Below are 14,471 nucleotides of genomic sequence, written 5' to 3' on the forward strand. Positions count from 1 at the left end.
TACCGTACCTATATGCAAGCGTAATGGCAGTGGCAAACCAGCTGCGTTGTGCCCGCGTCCGAAGGCACACTCGCTCCGCGAGTGCTTGGGGCTCACGCATCACGCCGATCATGACTTGCGTCACTCTCCCTGACGCGGCGGCATGCATGCTCATCAGACTCAACCATGAGGTCTGAAATGCTCGAGTGAGGTCATGCGGGCCGAGTCGACTTCATGCAGTCTTGAGGTGTGCGGCGACCCAGCCGGTGCCCGCAACCGTCAACGGACCCCGCCACGTTTCCTTCCGGAGCCCCGCAACCTGACCATGTTTCAAGACGGATCGACACGAAAGACGACCAAGAAGCTCAGCATCACACCATCGCTCACCCACGTCACTAAAACGCAGTTTTCGCCGCTTTCGACGACGAGGTCGAAGTCAACAAGTTATGCGCGCACTGCTGTTTCTGGCGGCGGGAGCGGCGCTGGCCCCCTTCGGCCCGCTGGCGCCGATAGCGCTCGCCATGCCGACCGACCGACGGATAGAGCTGCGAGAGAGGACGCGGGATGTGAGTTTTGTCTTCCTCGGCCTGAGCGAGGGAGAGAAGAGGCTTTTGCCTGCTCTCTGTCAACTATGTCCCATGCGTACATACCTTCGGGGCTGCGTTGAGGTGTCCATGAACAGCGCTAACGATGCAGCTGTTCAAGCATGGCTTCGATGGCTACATCGCGAATGCGTACCCGGCGGACGAGCTGCGGCCATTGACTTGTGACCCACTGCTACGAGACATGGACGTGAACAACGTGGGCGTGAACGACATCCACGCCAATGCGTCCATCACGCTGATCGACACCCTGTCCACGCTTCCGACGCTGTATCCGGACGCCTTCCCCGAGGCTGTCCGGCGAGTGGCAGAAGAGGTGTCCTTTGACCAGGACGTCAAGGTCCAGGTGAGTCTGTCGATGGCCTTAGGTCATAGAGTGACCTAGAGGGCAACTCGGAAGCTCACCATCTATCGCCATGTAGCTAACCGCAGGTGTTCGAGATGACGATCCGCGCCGTCGGAGCTCTGCTCTCAACATACCAGACGTTGTCTGGTCTGCCGGACGATCCCGTTGAGCAGGGCCGCGCGCTCGGTACGAAGCACCCAGCAGACGTGAAGCGATATGCGCCGCGGATGCTCGATCTCGCAACGGACCTCGCGACCCGCCTCCTGCCGGCCTTCGACACGCCAACCGGTTTGCCATATGCGCGAGTGAACCTCCGAACAGGGCTCCTGGAGGGCGAGACGCTGGAGACTTGTGAGTTGAGCTTCGCGGCAACCGTCTCAAGCTAACGGCAGGTACTGCAGGCGCTGGTAGTCTCGTGCTCGAGTTTGCGCTGCTGAGTCGATTGACGGGCGACAAGCGCTTCGAGTCACTTGCGCACCGCGCCTTCATGGGGTTGTGGAACCGAAGATCGGACGAGGATCTTCTCGGCAACGGCATCAGCGTTGCAAACGGGCAGTGGCTCGCGCCGCTGGTGTCCGGCGTGCAGGCGGGCATCGACAGCTACTTTGAGTATGCCCTGAAGGCCGCCATTATGCTCGGTAAGCATACAACTAGCTTATGCCCTCGTGAGCCTGTAGCTGATTGCAGATGACGCACAGTACATGGATATCTTCTACGACGCCTACGCCGCGATCCAGACCCACGTTCGGAGCGACGATGGCTTCTTCGTGAGCTGACTTGGTCATACAGTAAGCTGACGATAGTATCGCCCTATCAGCCTGCGGAATACGGCGCTCGCTTCCCCGTCGTACGTGGACTCGCTGTCCGCTTTCTTCCCCGGCGTCATGGTTCTGGCTGGCGACTTGCAGAGTGCGATCAAGGCACACCTCGTGTTCTGGAACGTGTGGCAGAAGTTCTCCGCGCTGCCCGAGGCATGGGACCCGAGCTCGCGCGGCGTAGCGTGGGGCGGCTGGCCTGGACGGCCCGAGTTTATCGAGTCGACCTACTACCTGCATCGCGTGAGCTAACTTGACCGTAATGTAAGCTTACAGACAGGCAACTGGCGACGACTTCTACCTCAAAGTCGGTGAGCGCGTCCTCGAAGACATCACGCGGCGTGCAGTTACGAGCTGCGGACTTGCGTCGCTCGGCAATGTCGAGACGGGCAAGCAGGAGAACCGCATGGAGAGCTTTTTCCTCTCCGAGACGCTCAAGGTGAGCTCAAGCTGCGATGTTGAGCTGATAAGCAGTACCTGTATCACCTATTCGACCCCACAGACCGGCCGATAGACGCGACCGTATTCTCTACGGAAGGGCACCCGCTCTCGATGCCTCAAACGCTGAAGCGACCACCATCGCCGCAGCATCGGCTGAATCGGCGAGCGGAGAACATGGTGTGTCCGCGGTACGAGCCAGCCACAATGGGTGGAATCCCTGTCGGCATCGAAGGTCGGCCGGACTTTGACTACGCCCAGTGGCTCGTGTTCGGCGACGATCCTGCGCAGGAGAACACGCCACTGAGCGCGATGTGGAAGCCGAAACCGAAGCCTAAGATCACGCCGTCGCTGCTGAACTATGCCGGGTTAGGCGAGTGCATCGAGCCGCTCGAGCCCGTGTGGAGTCTGCAGGTGATCCTGTCGCCGACGGAGCCGGATCCTGCGTTGGAGGATGCGCCCGAGGACAAGTCGCCGTCGCTGGACAAGGTCTGGCAGACAGAGGAGGGGTGGGAGATCCGTGATGTCTCTGGCCTGCGGCTGACTGTGCGGTGGCGCCTCGACGGAACCGGCTATGAGGCGGCCACGATAGGGCCGCACCGCGTGCGCTCGGGCCAGGCAGTGGTCATCACCGACCCCCGAATGCGGGGGTACATCGCCGCAGCTGCGGCGCCAGCACAAGACTTGGTGCGCCTCCGCTTCTTCCTGAAGAAGGAGCCGACACGGCCGCTACTCGAAATCTGGGGAGCCGCGGCAGGCTTCGGACGGCGCTTCGCTGCCTCGCTGGCCGACTCGCCCGACTCGAGTGCGCAGCGACCATTCATCCCGACAGAACTGGGAGTGTGGGAGCCGTTTGCGCAGATGCCGGTCTGGCAGGCGAAGACAGACGCTTGTACCCCGATTACCAACCCAGGACCGAATGGAACGGTATACCTCGTCCCGCGCGGCGGGTGTGACTTCAGCCAGAAAGCGGCGAACATTGCCGCTGTTGGGGGAGCCGGCGTGCTGTTTGTCGATACGCAGGAAGGCGACCTGTTCAAGCCCGCGAGGGGGATCGGCGCTGAGCACGCGCAGCACATCGCCGCCGCGCTCATCGACAAACAGAGCGGGAGCACGCTCGAGAAGTTCCTGAATGTGTTCGGGCAGGGAGGACTCAGTGTCCTGTACGAGGACAATCGGCACGTCTCGGCTGAGACCGCGACGGAGGGCGGCATGAGTGTGAACGGGTACGACATCGTGAATGTCCGAGTCGTGAAGAATGAGGAATGAGCAGAGTGGACGCCATAGAATCACCATAGAGTAGACCTTGCCATTGTATCGATACCCCGCACACGTAACCCAAATGCATCTCGTAATCTTCTAGATTTGTCTATGTCGCCGCCTCTTCCTCGGGGGTCAGGAAACGCTGTGTCTCGATCGCGAAGGTCTCGTTGCCGACTTGCGCCTTGTAGTCTGAGTCAGAGAGCACCTGTACATGGATATGGTGCAAGTCGACCTGCTCACCGAGCGCCGCGCGCTTCGCCTCAAAGTCGCCGCCACAGAGAACCACAGTCGTCTCAATCTCGTACCGCACCGCCCAGTTAATCCAGAAATGTGCCTCGTCTCCAGCACCATCGTGCAGGACGCAGACGACGTGGTCGACATTGGGACGCCGCCCTTTCGGGCGGTACGTTGGTCGCTCGTCGGATGCCGGGAGGAAGTTGAAGACTAGCCAGCGAGTATCGGCCGAGCAAACGGGAAAGGGGCCCATGTTGCCTGCCTTGGGTTTGAGGTCGACGAGCGACTCGGGAGCCGAGAGGTAGACGAGTGTCGGGACGGATGGGAAGGCCGTTACGCGGGGCAGCTCTTCGCTAGCTTCGACTGTGAGGCGGACTGCCTTTAGGGAGGGTACAGCCTCCAGCGTTGATGAGAGCTCTGGTGAGAGCAGCGTGGGCGAGACATCGAGTACTTCGCACTGCGAGAAGGCGTGCGTCGAATCGGCGGAGGGTGGGTCGGTGGTGTCCACTGAACACAGGTCTTGTGCGGGGGTCAGAGGAGAGCGGAGCACCACCTGCTCCCCGCGCCTGACTAGCAAAATATGCCGTCCTCCCGTGCTGGAGCTCGCGCTGTCGTGCTCGATCGTGGCCATGAGTTGATGTGGTGATGCGAGGGATTGTTGTTGTCGGTTGTGGGCCGTTGCCGACAGAGGCTCTTCCGGTTATGGCGGTCGGTGTGGAGCCCCACTTGAGGCGTTCGCTTGAGGCAACCAGCAGATGCCTCAGCACCGTCCAGTCCGCGAGTACAGAGTGATTGGGGCCTGCTAAAGCATGTTGGTCATGCAAAGCACACGCTCCTAGGCATCAAGAAGCATGCGTACGCCCATTACCCAAATTTCACTTGAGGCCGGGTATAGCCTAACGGCGCCGAAGTTTACAACAACATGTCTTCGGACGTTCTCGTGGTGTAGTGGTTATCATACTCTCTTAGGGTGATCTAACATCTTGAGCTTAGCCTCCAGATCCTCTTCTGAGGATTGACTGGGAGTGGCCCCGGGTTCAAATCCCGGCGAGGACCGTTTTTGCTCTTTTTGGCGCCCGTATCCCGACTTTTGGCGCCCAGACTTGGAGAGGCAGAGGTTGCTCGCCGACGCCTGAGAATGCCTTTGGCGCACATATTCCAGGTCGATAGTGCACAGCCCGGCCTCACCTGACAAGCTGACAAATTCGAGCTGTCCAGACTGGAGCGATACTTTTTAAAAAGTCAAGGAGTGGTTGGAGGACGCCTTCGCCAGTTTCGATGTTTCCCACGATGCCACATGTCCACCAGCAGCACCCTTCACCACCTTCGACACAGCCACCAAAACCCCTCTTGTGCATGAGTATGGGTTCGACAACCCTCAAAGCCCTTGCGCCAGGTCAAGTTTAATCTTATGCCATGCGATCTATATGGATAAGAATCTATAGCGGAGTCTATATTAAAATGCTGTGAGGTTGAGATGCGGAGAGAAAATGATGAGATAATATCCTTGTTGATTTTTCTAGATGTTTTGTGATGTGGGCGCCGTGTCGGCGGTGGGGGCTGCACTTGTCGCGGCAGCTTACGAAGAGGCAGTCTTGGTACCCTTGCTCCTGAGCTTGAGAAGCAGGAAGACAAAGGAGTAAGACGAGATGATGAAGAGGAGGGTGATGAGGATACCCTGCCATCCGATGATGTGGCGCTTGATGTTGAGGTTGTACAGGTACTCGGAGCCCTTCTTGAGACCACAGTACTCGCAGTTGGCGACGGCGTCGGGGTTGTTGAGGTATCCGGACGCGTAGGTCATGAAGGTCTGGAGGTACTGTCCACAGGTCTGGCCGGCAGGAGGGTCGAAGTAGCCGTACTCGTGGGGGCGGCACTCGACCTTGGCGTCCCAGATCGGGAACGTGATGAGGCCCTGCATGAAGTACGTGAAGGGGTCGAGCCAGTAGAGCCAGTAGCGCCAGAAGGCAGTGAGCTGCTGGTACGGAATCATGATGCCGGCGAAAGTGGCGAGGACCGAGATGAAGAGCGGGAGGACCATGGCGGCGAAAACGGGGTTGGGCGCGTACGCGGCGATGAACTGGCCCATTCCGGTGTAGAGGAACTCGTAGAAGACCATCTGCAGGAAGACGGGGCCCGCGATGCCAGCCTCAGAGCTGAAGCCGGCCGTCCAGTAGAAGGTGACAAAGTAGAAGAAGGCACAGAGGATCAGGTAAGGCACCTCGGCGAGAATCTCGCCGGCACAGAACACCTGCCAGCGGTAGAACATCGACTTCTTCTCGCGGCTCTCGAACACGTCGCGGTTCGCAATGAACTTGGGCTGCGTCTGGACGATAACTCCGGGAGCGACGAAGACGAATTGGAAGAGGGCGAACACCTTGTTCTGCAGGTCGGCGTAGGCGGTTCCCATCTTCCAGTACGTAAATCCAACAATCAAGCCCGTCATGATGTGTAACATTAGCTTATTAAAAACCAGCGTTTGTCAGCGTTTTTTGAAGCGATTTGATGCATGGAAGCATGCAGAAACTCACATATTCGACGTCGCGGTAAAGCTGGACGGTGGCACGGTGGATGACGAGGCGCAGTTGGGTGGAGGTGGAGGCGGCGTACTTGTGGGTGTCCTCCGCAGTCTCGTGGTACTGGCTCTTAGCCTCCTCGTTCACGTTGTCCAGGTCGATCATCATCTGAGTACACTCGGGCGAGGCCTTCCAGACCTCGGCCCAGTCCTTGGAGCGAGAGATGTCACCGGAAACAACGTCAATCATCTGCTCAGCAGGGTTGACGTCACGGGGCCAGGGAGCACCGTTGCCAGTGAAGTAGGACTTGACCTTGGCGACGGGACCGAAGTAGACAGTGCGACCACCGGCCTTGAGGAGGAGGAGCTGGTCGAACTCGGCGAAGAGAGCGGCGGAAGGCTGGTGGATCGTGCAGAGAATGGACTGACCCTGAGCGGCGAGCTTGCGCAGGAACTGGAGGATCTGGTAGGAAGACTGGCCGTCGAGACCCGAGGTGGGCTCGTCGAGGAAGAGAAGCGTGGGGCGGGAAACGAGCTCGACACCGATGGTGAGACGCTTGCGCTGCTCGACACCGAGACCGGCACCGGGAACACCGACGATGGCGTCCTCGATGTCCTGAAGCTCGAGCAGGTCAATGATCACGTCGACGTAGGCGAGCTTGTCCTCGTCGCTGATGTGGCGGGGCTGGCGGAGGAGGGCGGAGAACTCGAGAGCCTCACGGACAGTGCTGGTAGGAAGGTGGATGTCGACCTGCTCACAGTAACCGGTGGTGCGCTGGAACGAAACAGGAAGCGAGTGGCCGTTGAGCTTGACCTCACCCTCAATCGTACCCTCGCTCTTGCGGGCGGCGAGCACATCCATGAGAGTAGTCTTTCCGGCACCGGAGGAGCCCATGAGTGCGGTGATGGTACCAGCCTGGCAGTAACCCGAGACATCGCGGAGGAGCTGCTTGTCCTTGCCCTCAGCCTTGACAAAGTAGTTGAGGTGCTTCCAGGTGAAAGTCGTACCCTGAGCCTCCTCGGCAAGGCGCGAGGAGGTACGGCTGAGGCCGGGCTTCTCGTTGGTGACCGGGCCGATCTGCATGCCGCTGCGGGGGGTGGCGGTGCCGCTGCGAGGAGTAGCAGTACCGCTGCGAGGGGGGCCGATGCGAATGTTGCTGCGGGGGGTAGCAGCACCGCTGATCTTCTGGTTACCGTTGTTGTTGAGCTTCTCACCGTCGACGCCCTCGGCAGCCTCAGCGTCCTTGGCGGCGGCGCGGAAAGCAGAGCCACCACCACGCTTGTAGAGAGTGACGGCGGGCTTGGAGCCGGCAGCGGGGAGGCGCTCAACGAAGAGCATACCGAGCAAGATGGCACCGATCCAGAGAGCAATCATGATACCAAAGTTGCGCCAGCGGTGCGACTTGTAGAACTTGAGCGCAAGGTCGAGGTACTTGGTGCCGGAGACCTTGGTCGTGCCAGGGCTACCGCCGGCGATGGCACAGCCAGCGGGCTGACCAGCGTAGGCAGGGCCGTAAGGCGCGAGCTGAGGCGGGGCGCAGTCCAGGGTCAGGTCGGTAAGCTCAGTCGCCATGAGGTTCTCGATGGCGTAGTACACCGGGTTAAGCCAGCGGATCCAGCTGAACCACGGGTGCATCGAGGGGGTGTAGATGACGAAACCACCGTAGAGGACGAAGAAGGTAAAGACGGAGCCGGCGATCTTGGAGGCATCATTGTAGATGTCAAACGCGTAACCGATCGCACGGAAGAGCGAGGTGAAGACGAGCGAGTTGAGCCACGTGAAGAAGAACATGAGGAAGAAGTTGCCGGCGTTCGAGCGGAGGCCAGCCATCCAGTAGGTGACAAGGGTGTAGATGGCGAGCTGGACGACGAAGATGGGAATGTCAAGAACAACCTGGGCAACGAACATGAGCGAGGAGCGGTACATGGCGTACGACTTCTGCTTTCCAAGAACACCACGGCCCATGAAGGCCTCGGACAGGTCAGAGAACGCAAGAATAGCCGGGAACAGGACAAGCATGAAGATGACACCACCACGGAGGAAGAGACCAGAGGTGTTGTCGGGAACATTGTAGTAGACGGAACCGTTGATGAGACCCTGGATGAGGGTGGTGGCCTGACGGGCCCAGAAGGACCACTGGTCACCCCAGCGCTGCTGGCCCTCACGGACGATACAGCCCCATACCTGCTTGCCCCACGACTCCTTCTGGGGAAGGGCCTTGATGGCGTACTTGGTCTTGGAGGTCTGGTTGACACGGCGAAGCTCATCGGACTCGGCCTCGCGAGCGGCGGTGTCGGCGACCCAGTCGTCGACCTCCTTGCGCATAGCGGCGCAGAGGTCGGACTCCTGATAGATCTTGGCAAACTCGGCAGCAGTGTTGGGAACCTTGTTCTCGTAACCGGGAATGATCTTGCGCTCGTTCAGAGCAGTAACGGCAGTGAGGTAGTCGGCGGTGTTGGCGCCCTCCATGTGCTCGAAACCAAGCTGTTCGAAGTAGTTGCGGGCCATGTCGCGGGGGCCGTAGTAGATCAGGCGGTTCTCGGCGATGACGGTGACCTTGTCGAACAGGTCGTAGATACCGTTACCAGCCTGGTAGAGGGTAACAACGTTGACACGCTTGTCAACGTCACAAAGAGTACGACAGGTACGGGCAAAGCCGAGCGCAGTCGAGGCATCGAGACCACGGGTAGCCTGGTCCCAACACATGACCTGCGAGTCGGTAGTGAGGAACTCGGCGAGCGAGACACGCTTGCGCTCACCACCCGAGACACCACGGATGTACTGGTTTCCGACCTTGGTACCGGCGGTGTGCTCGATACCGAACACACGGAGGAGGTCGGTCTTGGTCTCCTCCTGGTACTGCTTCTCAGAGATGGGCTTTCCGTTCTTGCCAAGGGCACGGACACGGTCAGAGGGGGTCTCCATGCGGGTGGCGAAGTCCATAGTGCGACCAACAAGCAGGTTGGGATCGTGCACGTCCTCCTCGTCGTTGAAGGCGACCTCACCGCGCAGGGCGATCATCTCCTTCGAACCAGCCTTGAGCGATCCGTAGCGCACGGTGCCGTCGACGCCGGCGTAAGATGACGTGAGCCCCGAAAGCGCCTTGAGGAATGTCGTGCATCCGGATCCGGGACGACCAACGACGAGCATCATCTCTCCCGGCTTGAGCAGACCGTTGAAGTCCTTGATGAGGTAACGCTGTCCCTTGCGCAGTCCCGGTTCACCCTTCTTCGGCGTCGGCATGCCCTTCTGCCAAGCCATCGGCTCGAATCCGGGCTTCGCCGCCGCCTTCTCGGCGACCGACTGGGCGTACGCCTCAACCTTCTTCTTCTGCTTGATCACAGTCCACGGCGCAACGATCGCACCAAGGTCAGGGGCGAACTGCACATCATCGACGCCACCGACACCGCGGACCGACAGGTTCTGCCACGAAAGCGAAACATTGCGCACAGGAGGAAGCCCGCGCTCAATGAGAGCCGCCTGGCGAGCCTGGACAAATTAGCACACTTCCATGAAATGGTGCAGACAATTGACATACCTTGAGCTGCTCGGCGAAGGACCACTCGGTGTAGCCGTCCTCGGTGTCCGTGCTTGTCCGACGGACCTCGGTGATCGCTGGGGAGGTGTGTCGGGAAAGGTTCTCGGGGATGTGGTACTGCTCCTCCTTCTGGGAGTCGAGGGACGGGGCAGCGCTGTCCTTCGGCGGCTTGGTGTCGTAGGAAGCAGGGGACTCAGTGGCAGTCTCGACAAGGGTAACCTGGGTGCTGGATCGGAGGTGGAGCATAGAGCTGGAGCCGGCGGCGGGGATGTTGGTCTGGGAGCCGGCCTGGGAGCCCGTCTGGGACCCCGAGGCATAGGCGTCGTTCTGGGGCGTCTCGGCCCCTGGTCTTTGTTGGTCCATGGCTAGTGGGTGTGGTGTAGCCAAGTGTATCTGGGTGAAAACAACCACTCGGGGGGTGTGGAGTAGTAGATATAGACACTCAAGAAATTGTTATCGTCCCTGCCGCCAGCCGTACGGTGACATCGGCGACCCTGAATATGCCTCGCATTAGACGCTTGCATGTTTACCAGGACCGGGCATAAGGTAGTCGCCTCGCTCGCTCCGAGGTTCTGAATCAGCATCATGATTCAGCGCTGGGGAGGTCGCGATATTGGCGCTCGACCTATCAGATTGCGTATCCCGATGATTGCGGTGAATTTTTTGGGCAGAGATGCTGACATCAGCGGCAGAACGTAAGCAAACATGGCAGGTGTTCGCACACATGGGCACCCATTTCGCCATCGGAGCGGCGTTCTCGACCCCGTCTTTGGGTCCAGTCCGCCGGCATCGGCGGGAATTAAGGGGTTTTCGTCGGTTTTCAGGCGCCACCGTCCCCGCCGTCCCCTGCGGCTCATGCCGGTACCCAATGTGTATGAGTGCATTGCGACTCAACAGTGGGTGAGGCGGATTGGAGCGATCGGTGCGCAGAGCGTCATGCAGGTCTTCTGGACGTCTGTCCAGCTCGCCCAGCGTGCCCAGCAGCCTGTGCGCTGGGGCTGGAGGATGAGTTCGGAATGCTGCGTGCCGCGACCCGTCTGTTCCCAATGACGCATCACGCCCGGCAGACCGCGGCCCAGGCCAAAGCAGCATCTACCCACATGCAGGCACATGCGCGTTCCAGTGCATGGCGGGTCCGGGAATCTGTGGTTCGGCAGGCGAGCCCCGGCCAGCGGCCATCGGTGCCTTCTGCAATGGTAGTATCGGCGGTGCTCGGAGCAGCACGCTCGGGGGCACATCGATCCGCGTGTGCGAGCGAATATGGGAATCAGCGCCCATCGCCAGGGACAAGCGAGCTAACGAGCTACGGTTAACGGTGCGCGAATTGCGACCCGGTTCGGCCACGGCCAGAAACTAGTGCACTATTGTAGCACTGAGGGTCGGGCGGAGGGGTTGATCGAGTCGGCGAGTCGCTTGGGTCGGCCCAGGGGTCGGCTTCGGGGTGCATGGATGGCCGGGGTGCCCACAGCCCGAGTGTCCAGGTCCAAGGCAGACTTCGATTGAGGGGCAAATTTGCCCCGCACTCAGCGAGCGGTGACGACTGAAGGCAGCGGTGACTCGCTGTGAGTCGAATCACAGAAGGACTGAGAAGCAGGGCAATATTGGGGAACGGAGTCGCCGACAACCGAGCATCAACAGGGTTGGCTGGCCAGGTACACGGTGAGAGAAAAGTTGACCGAGGAAGAGCAGAGAAGAAGTCACGTGAGGAAGGTTGCCGATCACCATGTGGCCCACGTGGGACCTCCTGACCAAGGCACGACAGCTCCACAGATCATATCACGTATCAGATAAAAGTTCTCGATCTCTGCGGCTCTGTGGAGCAGAATTTCTTGGCAAAGGCTCTCGGGGGAGCGGCCCCACGGGCAGCACGTACGTGGCGGTGATGCCTGAGCTTCAGTCGCCGGGACGTATGACGGTTCTACTGAGCAAGAGGCAGTCTTGACGTCGATGTTCGCCCCTCTGTCCCGCTCTTCTCCCAGCTCTTGACCAGTTCAAACTTCACTTGACTCACTTTTGCGTCCAGAACCAAACAATCCGCTCCGTAGGTCGCAGGTCCCCTTGAGGCTCAGCACACGGAAGCGGAAACAGTCTACCAGTAACCTGATAGTGACTGATTCTTCCCGCAATCATTGCGGGCTAACGATCACCGGCTCCGTTATGCCTGCGCTAACAGCAGAGGTATGTCCCCCGGTCACGTTCACGGCAGAGCGGCACACGAACAGCCACGCCAGCGAGTCTGAAGCTGGGGCAAAGCGACGTCGTGGGTTGCCGTACTCAATACGTCTCCAATAACAACCTGCAGTTCGCACGCAACATTGTTCTGCCGATACTACATGCCCCGCTTCCCCCCACTTCATCGCTCGCGCCGTTCATCTTTACTAAGGTCGCGGAACGAAAGAAGGCCGAGCTGCCCCTTCACATGCTACCAGCGTACTGTCTGCGGTCATGACACCGAGCCGCTGAACCACATGGAGGCAACGTTCATGATCATGTGACCAGGTGGCTGCACGTATCACAGGAAGCAGACGATAAGTGTCCCGGCATGTGCATCGGAGTGTTAGAATCGTTCGGCACTTGCTCCAAGCGAGGCTACAAACAACGAGAAGAAGAGCAAGCCCAGCCCCCCGCTCACCCGCGCCACGGGGTATCTCCAGCACTGCGGCTCATCCCGTTGATGTTGCCGCCGCTCGAAACGACAGGGGTCCTGGTCCCACTTCCCACTTCTTCTCGATCGGTCGTTGTTTCCTCGACAAGTCCGACGGCAACCCGGCTTGTCTGCATTGTTGTATGCATTGCAGAGATCCAACACTGAACATACAAGACATTCAAGCCTGTGCTCACGAGACACCAAATGCAGCCAGGACCGAATAACTACGGCCACTGCCGCCTCTATCCGCCTTTGGAACGCCCCCCCAGGACGCCACCATTCTAGCCCTTGACCCAGAATGGAGGCTTGGACGCCATCGACGCGGGCGCTAAAGCGATGGCGTCTGGGTGTCCCTTGCGATCCTACTTGATGTCTGAAGTGAGTCTGAGAGCATGAAAGCATGACAGTGCGAATAGGCAACCATTCGTCGTCCATGGGTGACATGGCTGGCCTGGGTCGTTGAGTGAGGCGCAGACGCGCGTTTGTGTACCTCGCAGCCAGTGAGATTTGTGCGGAAACCAGGCAGACAGGTCAGGCAGGTTAGGCGGGCTCGGGTTCCTCCCCTCTCGCGTTCGGGACGCGAGCCGCGTGCAGACAATGTTTGGTCTTCAGCAGTCTCGGTCGGCGCAATGATATTTCTCCTACATCAAAGTTCTCCAGTTCTCTTTTGCACAGCATCCTCTTCACCAATAAGCACGATTGTGCCATGCTTCCATACGCGGCACCCACTGTAATATTTGAAACGGTAGACTCGTCTGCAGGACCATACGGTGAGAGCAATGGCGCGGGCATACGGGCATCGGTGCCGGCAGTGTCGAAGGGTACAGGCACTCAACGGCGGTTATGGAACGCGAGCCCGCTGGCCTGGAGCGCTGGGCAAGCAGACATCAGGGCGGGGAGGGGGGAAGAGCCCAGGAATAACTGCGAGGAGCCATTTCAGACAGACCGCCTAGGCGAGCATCCGAACAGGCTCTTCTCAGCCAGTCTCAGCCTTGCCTTTTGCTGGCAAGCTGCGAGCTGCTGTTACCAGTTGGCACTCGGGCAGTATGGACAGTAGGAGAGCATGATTCCAGCCACGGTTCCAGCTACGGCTCGGTCTGAGGAGAGACGCACATAGATTAGGCAGGGGCTCGGTCTGAGATCTGGGACCAATCTCGCAGAGACAGAAGAAGCTTAGAGGAAGCTTAAGCGGGATAAGCAATGGGCGTCGTCTGCGCTCCATGAATGTTTCGGTACGCTCGGACCAGGAACCATTGCAGCTCTCGGCACAACTTCTCCAATGAAATGCAAGCGCAGAGCGCTGTCTGATCGCTGCACTTTGTTCCCTAGCTGACGGATGCGCACACCCCCGTTCATTACGCAGTCCACAACCAATGAACCCAGTGCATGGTCCCAGCGACGAAAGCGAGCAGAAGAAAGACGTACAGAGATAGGCTGATGGTTCATCGCGTTTTCGGTATCTGTGCGTGCTCCAAGGTGCAGTGCAAGGTTTGAATTTCAGGCAAGCGAAAAACGATCCTGGAACTCGTAAGGGAGTGCCTGTGCCTGGATGCCGTTCGCTCGGGAAAGGGGAGAGGGAAGCTCTGCCGCCGAACTTCTGTTTGGCCCGGCTGTCTGAAATCGGCGCTACCTGGCTACTGCCAGAGGGGCCAGAAGGACAGTGGGCGCGCAGGAGTGCAGGATCCGCTGGGGGATGTGAATCACACTATTCAAGGATGCGCAGGAGGGCCAGAGGATTGCTCTACGGCCTAGCGAACGCCTGCGTCTCAGCCAAACTCAGCCAAGTGTAACGAGAGCGCGCCGCACCCCTCTCGCCCTGGACTCGCCAGGGCTCGCTCATTGAGCTTGCAGGGCCAGCACGGAGGATGCTCTAGCGCCCGTCTGCGTGTGAGTGGCAAGGATCCACCACAGGGAAGCATGATATCCGTTCCCCTCAGTCTCTACGTGCGCTCAGTCGCGCCCGCCTCGCGCCCCCGCGCCCGGAGCCTGCCAGCCAGCTTGAATCCTTATCCCATACCCCGGTACCTTTACTTTTGTGTGTCCGCTGCCCGCTGTGCCCGCCGTCCGCAGAGTCCGTACCTTTCGCCAGACCG

General features: G+C 59.6%; 4 protein-coding genes and 1 non-coding gene across 5 annotated transcripts; 3 read left to right on the plus strand and 2 right to left on the minus strand.

Moving 5' to 3' along the window:
- Nucleotides 1-304: 304 nt before the first annotated feature.
- On the plus strand, nt 305-2,256 carry A1Q1_03470 (uncharacterized protein; the record flags this gene model as incomplete). The annotated part of the gene is made up of 9 exons (XM_014323268.1): nt 305-545; nt 662-927; nt 1,014-1,278; nt 1,329-1,565; nt 1,615-1,694; nt 1,745-1,774; nt 1,836-1,985; nt 2,023-2,181; nt 2,245-2,256. 9 exons carry the CDS (start codon nt 305-307, stop codon nt 2,254-2,256), a joined length of 1,440 nt encoding a protein of 479 aa, XP_014178743.1.
- Nucleotides 2,257-2,387: 131 nt separating this feature from the next.
- On the plus strand, nt 2,388-3,449 carry A1Q1_03471 (carbohydrate binding protein; the record flags this gene model as incomplete). The annotated part of the gene is made up of 1 exon (XM_014323269.1): nt 2,388-3,449. One exon carries the CDS (start codon nt 2,388-2,390, stop codon nt 3,447-3,449), a length of 1,062 nt encoding a protein of 353 aa, XP_014178744.1.
- A 100-nt stretch (nt 3,450-3,549) lies between these two features.
- Nucleotides 3,550-4,308, minus strand: A1Q1_03472 (uncharacterized protein; the record flags this gene model as incomplete). The annotated part of the gene is made up of 1 exon (XM_014323270.1): nt 3,550-4,308. The coding sequence occupies one exon, from the start codon at nt 4,306-4,308 to the stop codon at nt 3,550-3,552; it is 759 nt and encodes a 252-aa protein (XP_014178745.1).
- Nucleotides 4,309-4,611: 303 nt separating this feature from the next.
- Nucleotides 4,612-4,733, plus strand: A1Q1_t258. The gene has a single exon. It is a non-coding gene; the product is annotated as a tRNA-Pro (tRNA).
- A 523-nt stretch (nt 4,734-5,256) lies between these two features.
- Nucleotides 5,257-10,094, minus strand: A1Q1_03473 (ABC transporter; the record flags this gene model as incomplete). Its single annotated transcript, XM_014323271.1, has 3 exons — nt 5,257-6,138; nt 6,209-9,682; nt 9,732-10,094. 3 exons carry the CDS (start codon nt 10,092-10,094, stop codon nt 5,257-5,259), a joined length of 4,719 nt encoding a protein of 1,572 aa, XP_014178746.1.
- Nucleotides 10,095-14,471: the final 4,377 nt, after the last annotated feature.

The sequence above is a fragment of the Trichosporon asahii genome (genome assembly GCF_000293215.1).
Source record: "Trichosporon asahii var. asahii CBS 2479 unplaced genomic scaffold scaffold00056, whole genome shotgun sequence".
Classification (NCBI taxonomy): domain Eukaryota; kingdom Fungi; phylum Basidiomycota; class Tremellomycetes; order Trichosporonales; family Trichosporonaceae; genus Trichosporon; species Trichosporon asahii.